Here is an 11,510-nt window from a genome sequence, read left to right as displayed (position 1 = left end):
GGGATTTATGCAGAAAAATACTCTGAACGAAATTTTCGTGGGATTCTCGCATAAAAATTCCCACAGCATGCTTCAAGGAAAATTTAGAGTTCGTTCAATGCGAATATACGGTAGGATCTATTCAGTTGCTATTCCAAATGCTGTCGTTTGACACCTGAGGTGATAACGTACGTGCGGTGTGCGCGGAGTTTAGTCTTTTCATAGACAAAAAGAAATCCCCGTGTTTTTACATCTAACATTTCAGAGGGCAGGACTCACACCCGAGACGTAAATTACACCCTCAAATTATTCAAACCCGGGCCACTGGCTTTCTGAATTGTCAAGTGCTTCGTTAAAGGCAGCTTCACTGCATTTTTCATACAAAGCGTAAAGGTCGATGGTATATGCATTACACGAAAGACAGCAAGGATGATAAGAATGGAAGCGCCGCAGTTCCTGCAATGCTCCAGAGGGCACTGTTGCACATTCGACGGGGTGGGGTCCAAACGAGTTTCTAGCATCGCCTTTACTTCTGTGACTCGCTCCTGTCATGTATACACACGTTCTGAACCACCCCCCAACGCGGTGTGCCAGACAGCAGCAGCCACAGAAGCAGCAGTGGGTAAGTCGAAGGATGAGGCAAAGAAAGCTTCGGTTCAAAACAATAAACACCTGTTTATAGATTTTACACTCATGAAAACAACGTGTAGGTGGTGTCAGCCTTAAACAGAGGGTTGTCGAATCAACCCACTCCTCTATGGAGCCCATGATGTTGGGTAAGCTTCCAGTAGACACCTTTCAGCCTTGTCAAGGACTTGTGGTCTCCAATCTGAAAATTAAATGAACCAAATGAAATAACTTCAGACTCCTCCACGCATTACCAGAAATACAGTTGTACCCCCATTTTAATGTATGAGCTTAAACCATGAGTTATTACATATACAGTTCAGCAGAATTACCAACTTGGTTGGGCGCAGTGTAAGGGATGGAAATTAAACTGATGGATGCAGAGCCGCGCTTGTTGTTTCACTTCTGTCTCCATCTCTTGCGTTGTCCCCAAACATGACGCATGCCACACCCACAAAGCATAATTTCGTTTCATATCTTTTACACACAAATAGAATATAAATATACAGGGTGTTTCTACGAAGACTTGAAGCAATGTTTAAACATAGCTGTTATGAAATAAGAGGGCCATTCCTTCGTACACTTGCCGTCAGCGGTGCCGACCACTGGGTGACGGGTGATATGTGGTAATTACTCGCTAGTTAACAAAAATCCATTAACTCTTGCACGTTTAGTTTTGGCGGGCTCATACGATTGCGAAATTGGAGAAAAATCTGCGTACAAACTGCACGAACTTGTGGGTCTTGAAATATGCATTTACCCGCGGAACTGTGGCAAGACAATTTTTTTATATCAGCGCGCGTGAAACCGGAACTGGGAGGCTGCAACGAGAGCAGAGGCGCGACCGTCGAGGCCACGCTCTACTTACGTCATCCAGATGTAGACAGCCAGTGAGCTGCGGCAGCGAGGAGCACGTGCTCCTCCGTGCTCCTCGCTGTCGCAGCGCACTGGCTGCCAGATGGTGGGTGACGTAAGCAGAACACCGCTTCTCTCTGAGAGCTAAAATTCCTCGTGCTACATTTCCGCAGGTAATCGCATTTTTTTTTTCAGATCCAAAAGTTGATATGGCTTATACGTAGATTTTGCTTCAATTTCCCAATCATTATTTTGCTGTAGTAAAAGTTCAAAAGTTAATAAACAGCTGTTCGTTAATTACAGACTAATTACTACCTGTACGAAGGAACCAACCTTTTATTTCAAAACAGCTATTTTCAAATATTACTTCAAGTCTTTGTGGAAACACCCGTTATATAATGTGCTTCAAGTCAAAAGCCCTCTCGGCATACAAACGTCGTTCTCTAAAACGCTCTCGTCGAAGTTGGCTTCGCCACAAGCCGATTCTACGCGGGGAGAAGCCAGCTTCACTAGTTCCCTCCACTTTTGGGGCGATAAAGTTGGAGTGTGGACGTACTGGCGCTCACGTGTGATTAAGAACGTTACACTGGAAACTGCGAACAAGCGCGTCAGGCAGGATCATGCTTCCTTTCTATCCTGAGAACCGATTTAGCACAACTAGGGCATCAGCACATGCACATTGAGAATCTCAAAGAAAAAGCGAAGCAGATCTCAAGCATTGTAGGAACCGACGTTATGCGAAGAATTTTGATGGTACTTTGCTACCCAGCATCATATGGTATTACGGAAAGCGTTACCACATGGACCAACATGTTTGCGTAAGACGAATCGCTATGTGTCTGGCGCAAGTGTGCGTGTGATGACAGCAGCAAGATGACGCCCATGGCATGATTTCTTCTCCGGCCGTTTGACGCGAGCTCACAGCATGTTGACTGTTGTGTTCTACATAGGTGCTCGACGAACTTAAGCGAGAAAAACATGGATTGTGACGTCAATCGCACGTACCTATGGCTCTGTAATGTGGTGTAGAATTAGATCACCTGTGAATTGCGATGTTACTGTCTATAGCTACATTTACTCTGAAAGGGCACCCCCTGTTGTCGCGGAAAAGATCACGCGACTGTCTCAAGCGAGATAGATTGGTTTCATTCTGCTCTTGCTTTTTTGCAGACACATGCCCATTTCGGTACGTGTGAGTTTGTATTATCCCTGCGGCATAGATTGCCTTTCCCGCACGTGTCAGTTGTCTCGTGGACGAGCACGTCACTTATTGAAGAGTGTAAGGGAAAGATTGCTCTGTAGACCTCACGACCTTGACCAGGCGGTGCTACTGAGCCCGTTGAGAGTGCCCCCTATTGAATGTCTCTTTTTGCGGTCGCGTCGCCGCGCCACTGTAACCTCTCTACGGCAGCACACGTGCTCCTTTCTCGCTGCTTGTGGCACTGTATGTTGGACAGCAGCACACGGGCTAGTTGGGAAACAGAAATGTGTAAACTACAGCGCCATTACAGAGAAACTGTCCGACGCAGAATATCCTTCTCACAGTGGGAACATCAAGAAAGGCAAGAACCTGCTGTGCTTACATTTTTAGGGCATTAAAAGAAATGAAGGATGCAATTACAAAAGCCAAGTAATATCTGCACTTCAGCAACAAGATTTTCTACAACACCGAGCTTGAAGCATACGCCAATTCAATGAAAAGGAAGCCCCCATGCTTAGAAAATGTGTGAAACAAAAACGGGCACCCCATTTTTTTATTTACTTGCGATAATAACATTGCCACTAATAACATTCCTGGGGTGCTGAGTGCCATTCGAATTTTTCGATGGTGTATCTATATGCGAACGATAACTTCTTTGTGCTAGTCTGCCTCAGAAACATGGCAACATTGGCACAATGTAACGTGCAAGCACATTCAATGGCTTCGTACACACAGCAGTCACGTGTCTCACCAGTCCCGATTAGTTTAGAAAACTGCATGACAGAAATTTCTGTTGTGCGATTATAATGTTGTTAAGCATTTAAAAAAAAAAGGAAACATTAAGCAGCTTGTAATTCTGATATTGCATTGTTCTAAAACAATCACCATCACTTAGTGGGTGAATGCCAAATTTAAAAGAAAGATAAGTATCTTTGTTTTCGCAATGGCTTCGAGCAATGATTAGTGCAAGAATTGGTTAGGTTGCAAAGATTAGTAAACGATTTGACATAATAGTTCTGCAGAAACCCGCAAGGTGGAGAGAAGTAATTATAATTAATAAACAATGCGCAATTGCCAATTGTTTAAACTACTGCATCTGTCGGTCTGTCATGCGGGACTTCACAGGCTCGCAGACCGCGAGTTTAATTTCCAGCAAACACTCCTTTTCACTGCTGTAATAACATTCTCTTGCAGTTACTGTGTTTCCATACTGCACACTTAAACACGACAGTGTTTCCTATCTGCTGGTCCTGCTGAGCACTTGTTCCCGAAGAGGGGAAGCATCGAGTGAACACACCCGTACGTCCGAAGCTTACTACGCTTTATGGCTGTGTACGGTATGTAAGAGCCACTCGATTTATCGCAAGACATGTATCGAAAGAAAGCACATGAGAAGAAAAGTTTAGAATTGGTCTATATGCAGTGCAGCACATGTCTTATCTGTGAATTTTCCTGAAATGAGCAGTTTCATGGGCTGGTGTTTGTTTCATGTTTTTGAGGCTGCTGTGTCACTGAACGACACACTTGTCAATGAGCAAACACTACCACTGGTTGCATGCACTCCAATGCAAATGGGCGCGCCGTTACTGTCACGGGAAAGGAGGCAACCACCGACATTCGAATATGCAGCACCAGGGGGCAAATGGTGCTGATGTGGTGGGCAGAAACATGAGGCGGTCTTATTCATATGGGAAGTGCCGTTTAAAACATTTCAAGAGGTGCTTTCTTGAGATGGTAAATTTTCTTTCAATATCATGCTATATCTGTGCAAATGCAACAACTACAGAACTTACAGAATTTCTTTCTTTTCTTTAAACCTGTGTAGGCAGCAGCTGGTAACAACGCAACTTAGCTTAATGCGCAGCCCTTACTCACATCGGCAGATTAAAGTGCAGCTGTAGTTTGCCAGTTAACAAAAGAATTGGGAATGGACCACTACTTTAAAAACGTTTCCTAATCAATGTCTTGAATCTCATAAGTTCTGTATGACGACTGAATAAGATTTGTTTGTTTCACTTGAGCAGGACTTCAAGCAATTTTCACTGCAGTAGTCGTTAAGGCAAGCACCAGATTGTGCATTACCTCAACAATGTTCCCATCCAGCAAGACAGCAATGATGTCAGCATTTCTGATGGTAGACAGCCGATGCGCAATGACAAGAACAGTTCGACCTGAGAAAAGAACAAAGCATCAATAAAGAATGCCTTGTCAAAAGCAACAGTTACTCAGCATGCAGCACGTAAAGATTCCAACAAATGGAATGTAGGAATCTTTTACAGTTATACTAATTTATAGCCCTCAACTAACCATAAGCCAACTTATCCAAGATGATGACATACCTTTACTCAGCCTGTCTAGGGCTGCCTGAACTACCTTCTCTGATTCCGTGTCCAGTGCACTGAAAACGAAAGGAATAAAAAATTAAACATCACATCACAGCCTTGGAGTTACCAAGTTGTTATACTGAGAAGTTTACACATTCAATCCTGCTTATTTCTAGACATGCAAATCTTCATATACTAAACAGTTCTAAGTTTTCAATAACAGCATATACTGCAAAATCTATATGACAACAAATACATGCAGCAAATGATTAAGATATCCTGAACCCAACCAGCCTTCTTCAGGTAACCAAAGACAAATTCAAAAGCCTTATGCATTATTTTCATGCCTTGGCAATAGCCCAATTTATTACACTAAACACTACAAGCACATTCTTTCACTGACTTAATATGCTTCTTAAGAAACAGTTTCCCTAGTGAGAGAGATGTCCAAAGGCATCCTAGATACAAAACAAAAGAAGAAACGATAATGGCGACAATGTTAAATGCTCAGACAATACACAAAGGGCAGGAAAACAATATGCAGAGTTGTAGCACATCAACAAACCATAGCACTGAAATAGCTTGGAAAATGCAAACACAACATTCTGAACTACTGAAATAAATCTGACCAATGACTAGTACGACACCGTAAATGCACAAAGCACAACGGGCTCAACTAAAATTAATATATCACAACATAACGGACAGACATTTGCTATATTATGCATAGGCCTCAAAGAATATGTTCTCATTTTCACAAGAATACGTATTATTGTGCATCAAACAATGTTTCTGCATTCCACTCCAATTCTAGTAGACAATGCCATTAAATTACGTTTATTAGTCAAACCCCAATATAACAAACACGGATGTAAAATATTATAAAATGTAACTAACTAAATCTACAATCTTTCTTACCGATATCAGCATGTAATGAACGCATCCTTATAATAACGAATATTGGATATAACAAAGGTATTTTTTTGTTAAGTGCAACTTCGTTATATGAGGTTTCACTGCACATAGTAAAAGCATCGTAGCATTGTCAAGACAGTACTAAACTAAGAGAAAAGAGCAGAAAATGTGTTTGTGCACCCACCTCGTGGCTTCATCAAGTATAAGCACTTGCGGGTTTTTGAGTAATGCCCTGGCGATCGCAATGCGTTGCTTCTGCCCACCCGAGACAGTGATGCCACGCTCTCCAACAACAGTGTCGTATTGACGTGGAAACGACATGATGAAGTCATGAGCATTCGCTTGCTTTGCAGCACTATACACCTACAGCAGAAACATCACCAGCTCAGCAAAGCTCCGATTTTTGTTCTCTCATAGAAGGGACAAATAGTGCTACAAACATGGACAAGATAAAGCACGCAACATGCATGCTTATATAACAACCGACTAACATTGGCTGTTAGTTGTTAGTTGCTGTATATTATGTGTCCTTGATATTGTCCAGGTTTTTGCTCTATCTGCCCCTTACATGAGCTCACACAACTATTTTTGAGGCAACTCCAAAAATACCAAGGCACCCACATAAATTAAACCGATTGAATGTTGTAAGCCTTCGTGAATTATAGTCAGCTTTTATGTCAAAAAGAGTACAAATAATGTTAGACAAGAAAGAAAAATGATTCCTTACTTAATAAAAAGTAATTAAATAACTTTCAAACAGATCACTTGATAACGAAAATGTTACTTAGATAAATGCAGGAAGCACTGAGAAAAACCCAGTTCAACTTCAACTTCTTGATATTTGATCCTTAAAGTGATTAAGTAAACAGTTCCTTAATTAACCAGCTGTTGCTTAATAATTTAGCGACAGTAAAAGAAAAAGAAAACAAGAACACATGTCTGACAGCAACAGGTACTTGGTTGTCTTCACACAAAGCTGTCTATTACTTCTGAAATTGTGTTGCCTTTTAGTTTGGGACACTCTGTAGGTTCTTTCCTGTATGCCACCAAAACAATTTCAGTGCTTTATGAATAGCACTGCTTTTATCACAGCAGCACCATGTAAAGTGTGCATTCATATCTCACCTCTTCATCAGTTGCATCAGGTTTGCCATACCGAATGTTCTCTTTAATCGTTGTGGCAAACAACAGCGGTTCCTGCAAAGACAAAATTTCCTATCTTCTTCTTTTTTCTAAGTTTCATAAGAGGCACTATAGCAGCACTTGCACATTCTGCGAGGATTCCTTTAACAAGCAAACCACAAGTGATATGCTATACGCTGTTGTCTTGCAATGACTCTGGCAATCACTTTAACCAGTGACCTTTTCCTGTAGGAAACACTGCACAATAATGTGATAAAGCCGTCAAGAGCTTAATTTAAAAACATAACACCTTTGAGGTGTTCAAACAAAACCTCACACCACATGGAAATCTACACAACCATGCACCAGTATAGTTATGTTTACCTCAAAGTAGAAAGCATACTTTAATCAATGCAACACTAAAATCATTGCAGAGATGCTATATGCAATTGGAAGAGAAGGTTCCGCACAAGACCGAAAAAAGAAAGCTTTTTAAGTGCCTGTAAAGTTTTTTTCCCTTTATAGTTTGCATAATAAATGTCAATAAGAACATTTTAGGCAACTACACCTGCATGTCACACTGAAAGTAGCAGATGTTAAGCATTAACAAAGGCATTAAAGGCATTACAAAATCTGTTGTCAGCACCTCTGCCACAAATGCTTAAAGCTTAAACGTTAAACCCTTCCAGAGACACCAACCTGCAGGAATATATAAAACCATAACTGTTGTTGAGTTCTTGCTTGCTCAAACAAAAGTTAAAGTTCACTAAATCAGTGCAATGACTGCATGCTTCATAACCCTTGCCTTAAAATGAACAATCAAAAGCTATCTCCATTGAATATCAGAAGTGTAAATGCACAGAGTGCTTGTAGTTATTAAAGAGAATGCGTAATGGAGACGCACCTGTCGAATGAGACCAATCACATTGCGTCGAAGCCAGTCAGGGTCCAGTTCCTTCAAGTCATGCCCATCTAAGGTTATGGAACCACCAGTTACATCGTAGAAACGTTCCAGTAATGCTGCAATTGTGGACTTGCCTGTTGCAAATCAAGGATGGGAAGGCATCAGCTGTTGTCATGGCTTCAAATAAATATGTGAAAGGAAGATGACCTTCATCAATGAAGAAAGACATCCATAATTCATCCAAGGTACTCAGAACAGTATGGCCTAGAAAAATAACCAAGATGTTTGAATCTGTACTGCACCGATTGTCTGCCATAGATTTGGAAGTTCAACTTCCCTAAATCAGTAGTATGTCAATCAGTGTTAGGTCGCTCTGTAAATTCTCTTTACTTCAATAGTTATTTACCTGTTTTACTATGCCCTTTGCTTTTCTTACTATAAATACTGTGGAATTCTGCTCAGTATAAGGCTAGAGCTGAAGCTGAGCTCCGGATCTAACAACACAGTCGTTCCACAGCACTCCCCAACCTGCAGCGCGTGTAATCGCAGCTACGTTGGGTTCAGATGAATAAAGCAACCAGCATCATCAGCTCTAACAATGCTTATTACAACAAGCAATAAGTAACAATTGCTGAGGAGAAGTCCACTTTGTAATTGGTGATGAATAGGCTTGCCTCGTTGCGTGTGATAGTCAGGCAATGAGGTCATTCATGAGTTGAGGCAGGTATCTCTTAGGTCATTGGTCCGGTTCGAGGTCACGGCGCCAGAGAGAAGAGCGCCTCTCTGGTGACACTCTTTTATAACCTTTTACCTTCGTGAGAATAATGTTCTGCTCACACGTCGAATAACTTTCCCTTTCCCACAAGTCTGGGGGAAGGGCGGGCTCATCGCGACAGTGGAGGGAGAACCAAGAGAGGGCGTAGTGTGCCTCTCCCGTGTCTACGTCGGCTCTCGACACGTTTGCAAGCAAATGCGGCGACATGAGTACGCAGGAGGGAATGGGCACGATTGCTACCTGCAATACTTACCCGCAAAGTTGTTTAATTCTAAATACTGCAGTCGCACAGAAAATCTTAAGTGTTATAGCACACATATAACAATCCCACAAACTATGAAAACAGATGCACATGATAAGGGCATATGAATTCTGTACAAGAATGACAAGCCAGGGACATAAGAGAAAAAATACTGTTACGTGGAAGCAGAGTAGGTGAGCTACTATTTACACGGTGTATATACAAGGAGTAGCAAGCACTAGACAACATGGAAGCCAGCCAACATCATGCAAGGCAGGTTGTTATCTTAATATCAACCAGAGGCCGCTTATTGGTACGTCCCACTATACACAACTGTCCACCTCATCTTCTTCAAACAGCATGTAGCATGACCCCCGGTGGCAGAATCACCAGCCCGACACTACTAACGACCCACAGCAGAGGAAGGGTGGTAATGCTTAAGTCTAAAAACGTGGACGACGTCACTGGACAGCGGAACAGAAGATGTTGTGGGACTGGCGGACACAATCTCGTACGTGACGTCAGTCACTTGTCAAAGGACGTGGTATGGGCCCGTGTAGCAAAGAAGGAGCTTTTCAGAAAAACCCACATGTTAGGAGGGGGTCCAAAGTAGCACAAGAGCATCAAGAGCAAAACGTTCCTCGTAGTGTCACTGGTCATAAAGGCACTTCTGATTGTATTGGGAAGCAGCAAGTTTACTAAAGGCTATCTGTCACACGTAATCAGCCCGGGAAATGGCGTCGCATGCATATTCACTAGTCAAAGTTGCAGGGCAAGGGAGAAATGTGTCCAATGGTAAAGCTGGTTCACGTCCGAAAAAAAGGTAAAAGGGAGAGTATCCAGCAGTGTGGTAGCGGGAGGAATGGTTTGTGAATGTCACATATGGCAGTGCAAGATCCCTATCACAGTGGTCAGCTGACACGTGCTTGGAAAGCACATCTGTTAAGGTCTGATTCAAGCGCTAGGTGAGCCCGTTCATCTGGGGATGGTATGACATGGTGATCTTATGCTGCGTGGAGCAGCAGCACAGGATATCGTCGATGACTTTCTACAGGAAGGTACGGCCTCGGTCAGTCAGCAATTGACGTCGCGCACCATGTACTAAGATTACGTCACAGAGGAGAAAGTCCGCCACGTCTGTAGCACAGCTGGTCGCCAGCGCTTGTGTCATTGCGTAGCGTGTCACGTAATTAGTAGCGACAGCAACCCATTTGTTTCCTGAAGCAGATGTAGGAAAGGGTCCGAGAAGGTCCAAACCAACACGGAAGAAGTGGACAGGTGAGGCGTCGATGGGCTGAAGATACCCAGCAGGAAGCATACACAGTTTCTTTCGTCATTGACAGAGCTCGCAGGTGCTGACATAATGCTGCACTGAGCTGGCCAGGCCAGGCCAATAGAAGCGATGGTGCACGCAGTCGTGTGCGAGTAACACCAAGGTGGCCATCAATTGGGACGTCGTGAAGCTCAAGGAGAACTGCAAAGCGCAGGTGTGATGGTATACCTATCCTATAAGTTTTCTATAATGCAAAAATGGTAGAAAGCAGACAGATGTTCACTGCACGTGCAATTTACAAGACAGTGAATTTAGCACTGTGCCTGATTTTGGTTTGTTCTTTTTTGCACAACTGTTCTTATCCAGTGATGCCTATGGAACGCAAGAAAAAAATACAGCTAAATATTGCAATGAAGCTAGTTACTCATTGCAGTAACTCAGTGGCTGTGGTGTACTGCAGCTGGGCACAAGGTTGCATATTTGATTGCCTGCCTCACCGACTACATTCCAATGATCGCAGGGTGCAAAGACACTCATGTACTGAGCAATGGGTGCATGTTAAAAGAGCCACAGGTGGTCAAAACTGATCTAGAGCACCCAACAACAGTACCTCTCAAAGCTCTTGTGTTGGTTTGGGATGTCTCACCTTACTGCTCGTTAGCCCAAAAAGCCATACAAGCTCTTCTACAGCGCCTGAAGGCAACAGATTTGAGTGCCCAACTGTAGAACGCTGTGCCTTGCATGTGATTGATCCAAACTCCTGTATTTTCTCTTTTTCATTCCCTATCCCCACATGTAGGGTAGCAAACTGGAAATCATCCAGTTAATCTTCCTGCCTTTCCTTCTCTCTCTCTCTTCACCTCATCAGTCAGTCTAATGAACTTACTGCAAAGGGGTGTCAGGATTTAGTATAGAGAGCCAATATAGATTGAAGCTTACATCCTGGCTCTTTTTAAGTTTTACAGAATATTTAAAGATTGCTTGTGGCAGATAGCTTAATTTTCATCCTTGAGCTGGATTATTCAAAAAGGCAAACATTAGTTGCACGAGAAATCGAAACATACATTAACTAATTGACGAAAATTTACTTCTGAACTTCCCAATTAATTACTTTTTACACATATAGCAATTTATGGATTGCAGCTGGTGAGATTGCAAGGCACATCCACTTAGAATGAATTTTGAGGATGGCATGGTTTCTCATGATATGCACCATCATACCAGCAATTGAGCTGCACGGTTGTTCCACCTAATTTTTTAAAGAAAACACTCTTTTATAGATTGAAACAAAAAA

General features: G+C 42.5%; 1 protein-coding gene across 1 annotated transcript in view; it reads right to left on the bottom strand.

Annotated features, from left to right (window-relative positions):
- Positions 1–634: 634 nt before the first annotated feature.
- LOC139050014 (mitochondrial potassium channel ATP-binding subunit) overlaps positions 635–11,510 on the bottom strand; it is a 38,113-nt gene continuing 27,237 nt past the window's right edge. The window contains exons 13-18 of the mRNA XM_070526085.1: positions 7,928–8,061; positions 7,027–7,098; positions 6,086–6,264; positions 5,002–5,060; positions 4,745–4,833; positions 635–808 (exon numbers count right to left, since the gene is read on the bottom strand). Of these exons, the coding sequence (XP_070382186.1) occupies positions 722–808; positions 4,745–4,833; positions 5,002–5,060; positions 6,086–6,264; positions 7,027–7,098; positions 7,928–8,061 (620 nt within the window). The 3' untranslated portion in view covers positions 635–721. The remainder of the gene's footprint in view (positions 809–4,744; positions 4,834–5,001; positions 5,061–6,085; positions 6,265–7,026; positions 7,099–7,927; positions 8,062–11,510) is intronic.

The sequence above is a fragment of the Dermacentor albipictus genome, chromosome 9 (genome assembly GCF_038994185.2).
Source record: "Dermacentor albipictus isolate Rhodes 1998 colony chromosome 9, USDA_Dalb.pri_finalv2, whole genome shotgun sequence".
Taxonomy (NCBI): Eukaryota; Metazoa; Arthropoda; class Arachnida; order Ixodida; family Ixodidae; genus Dermacentor; species Dermacentor albipictus.
The sequence above is the reverse complement of the archived record's forward strand: the minus strand, read 5'-3'. Positions and strand labels throughout refer to the sequence as shown.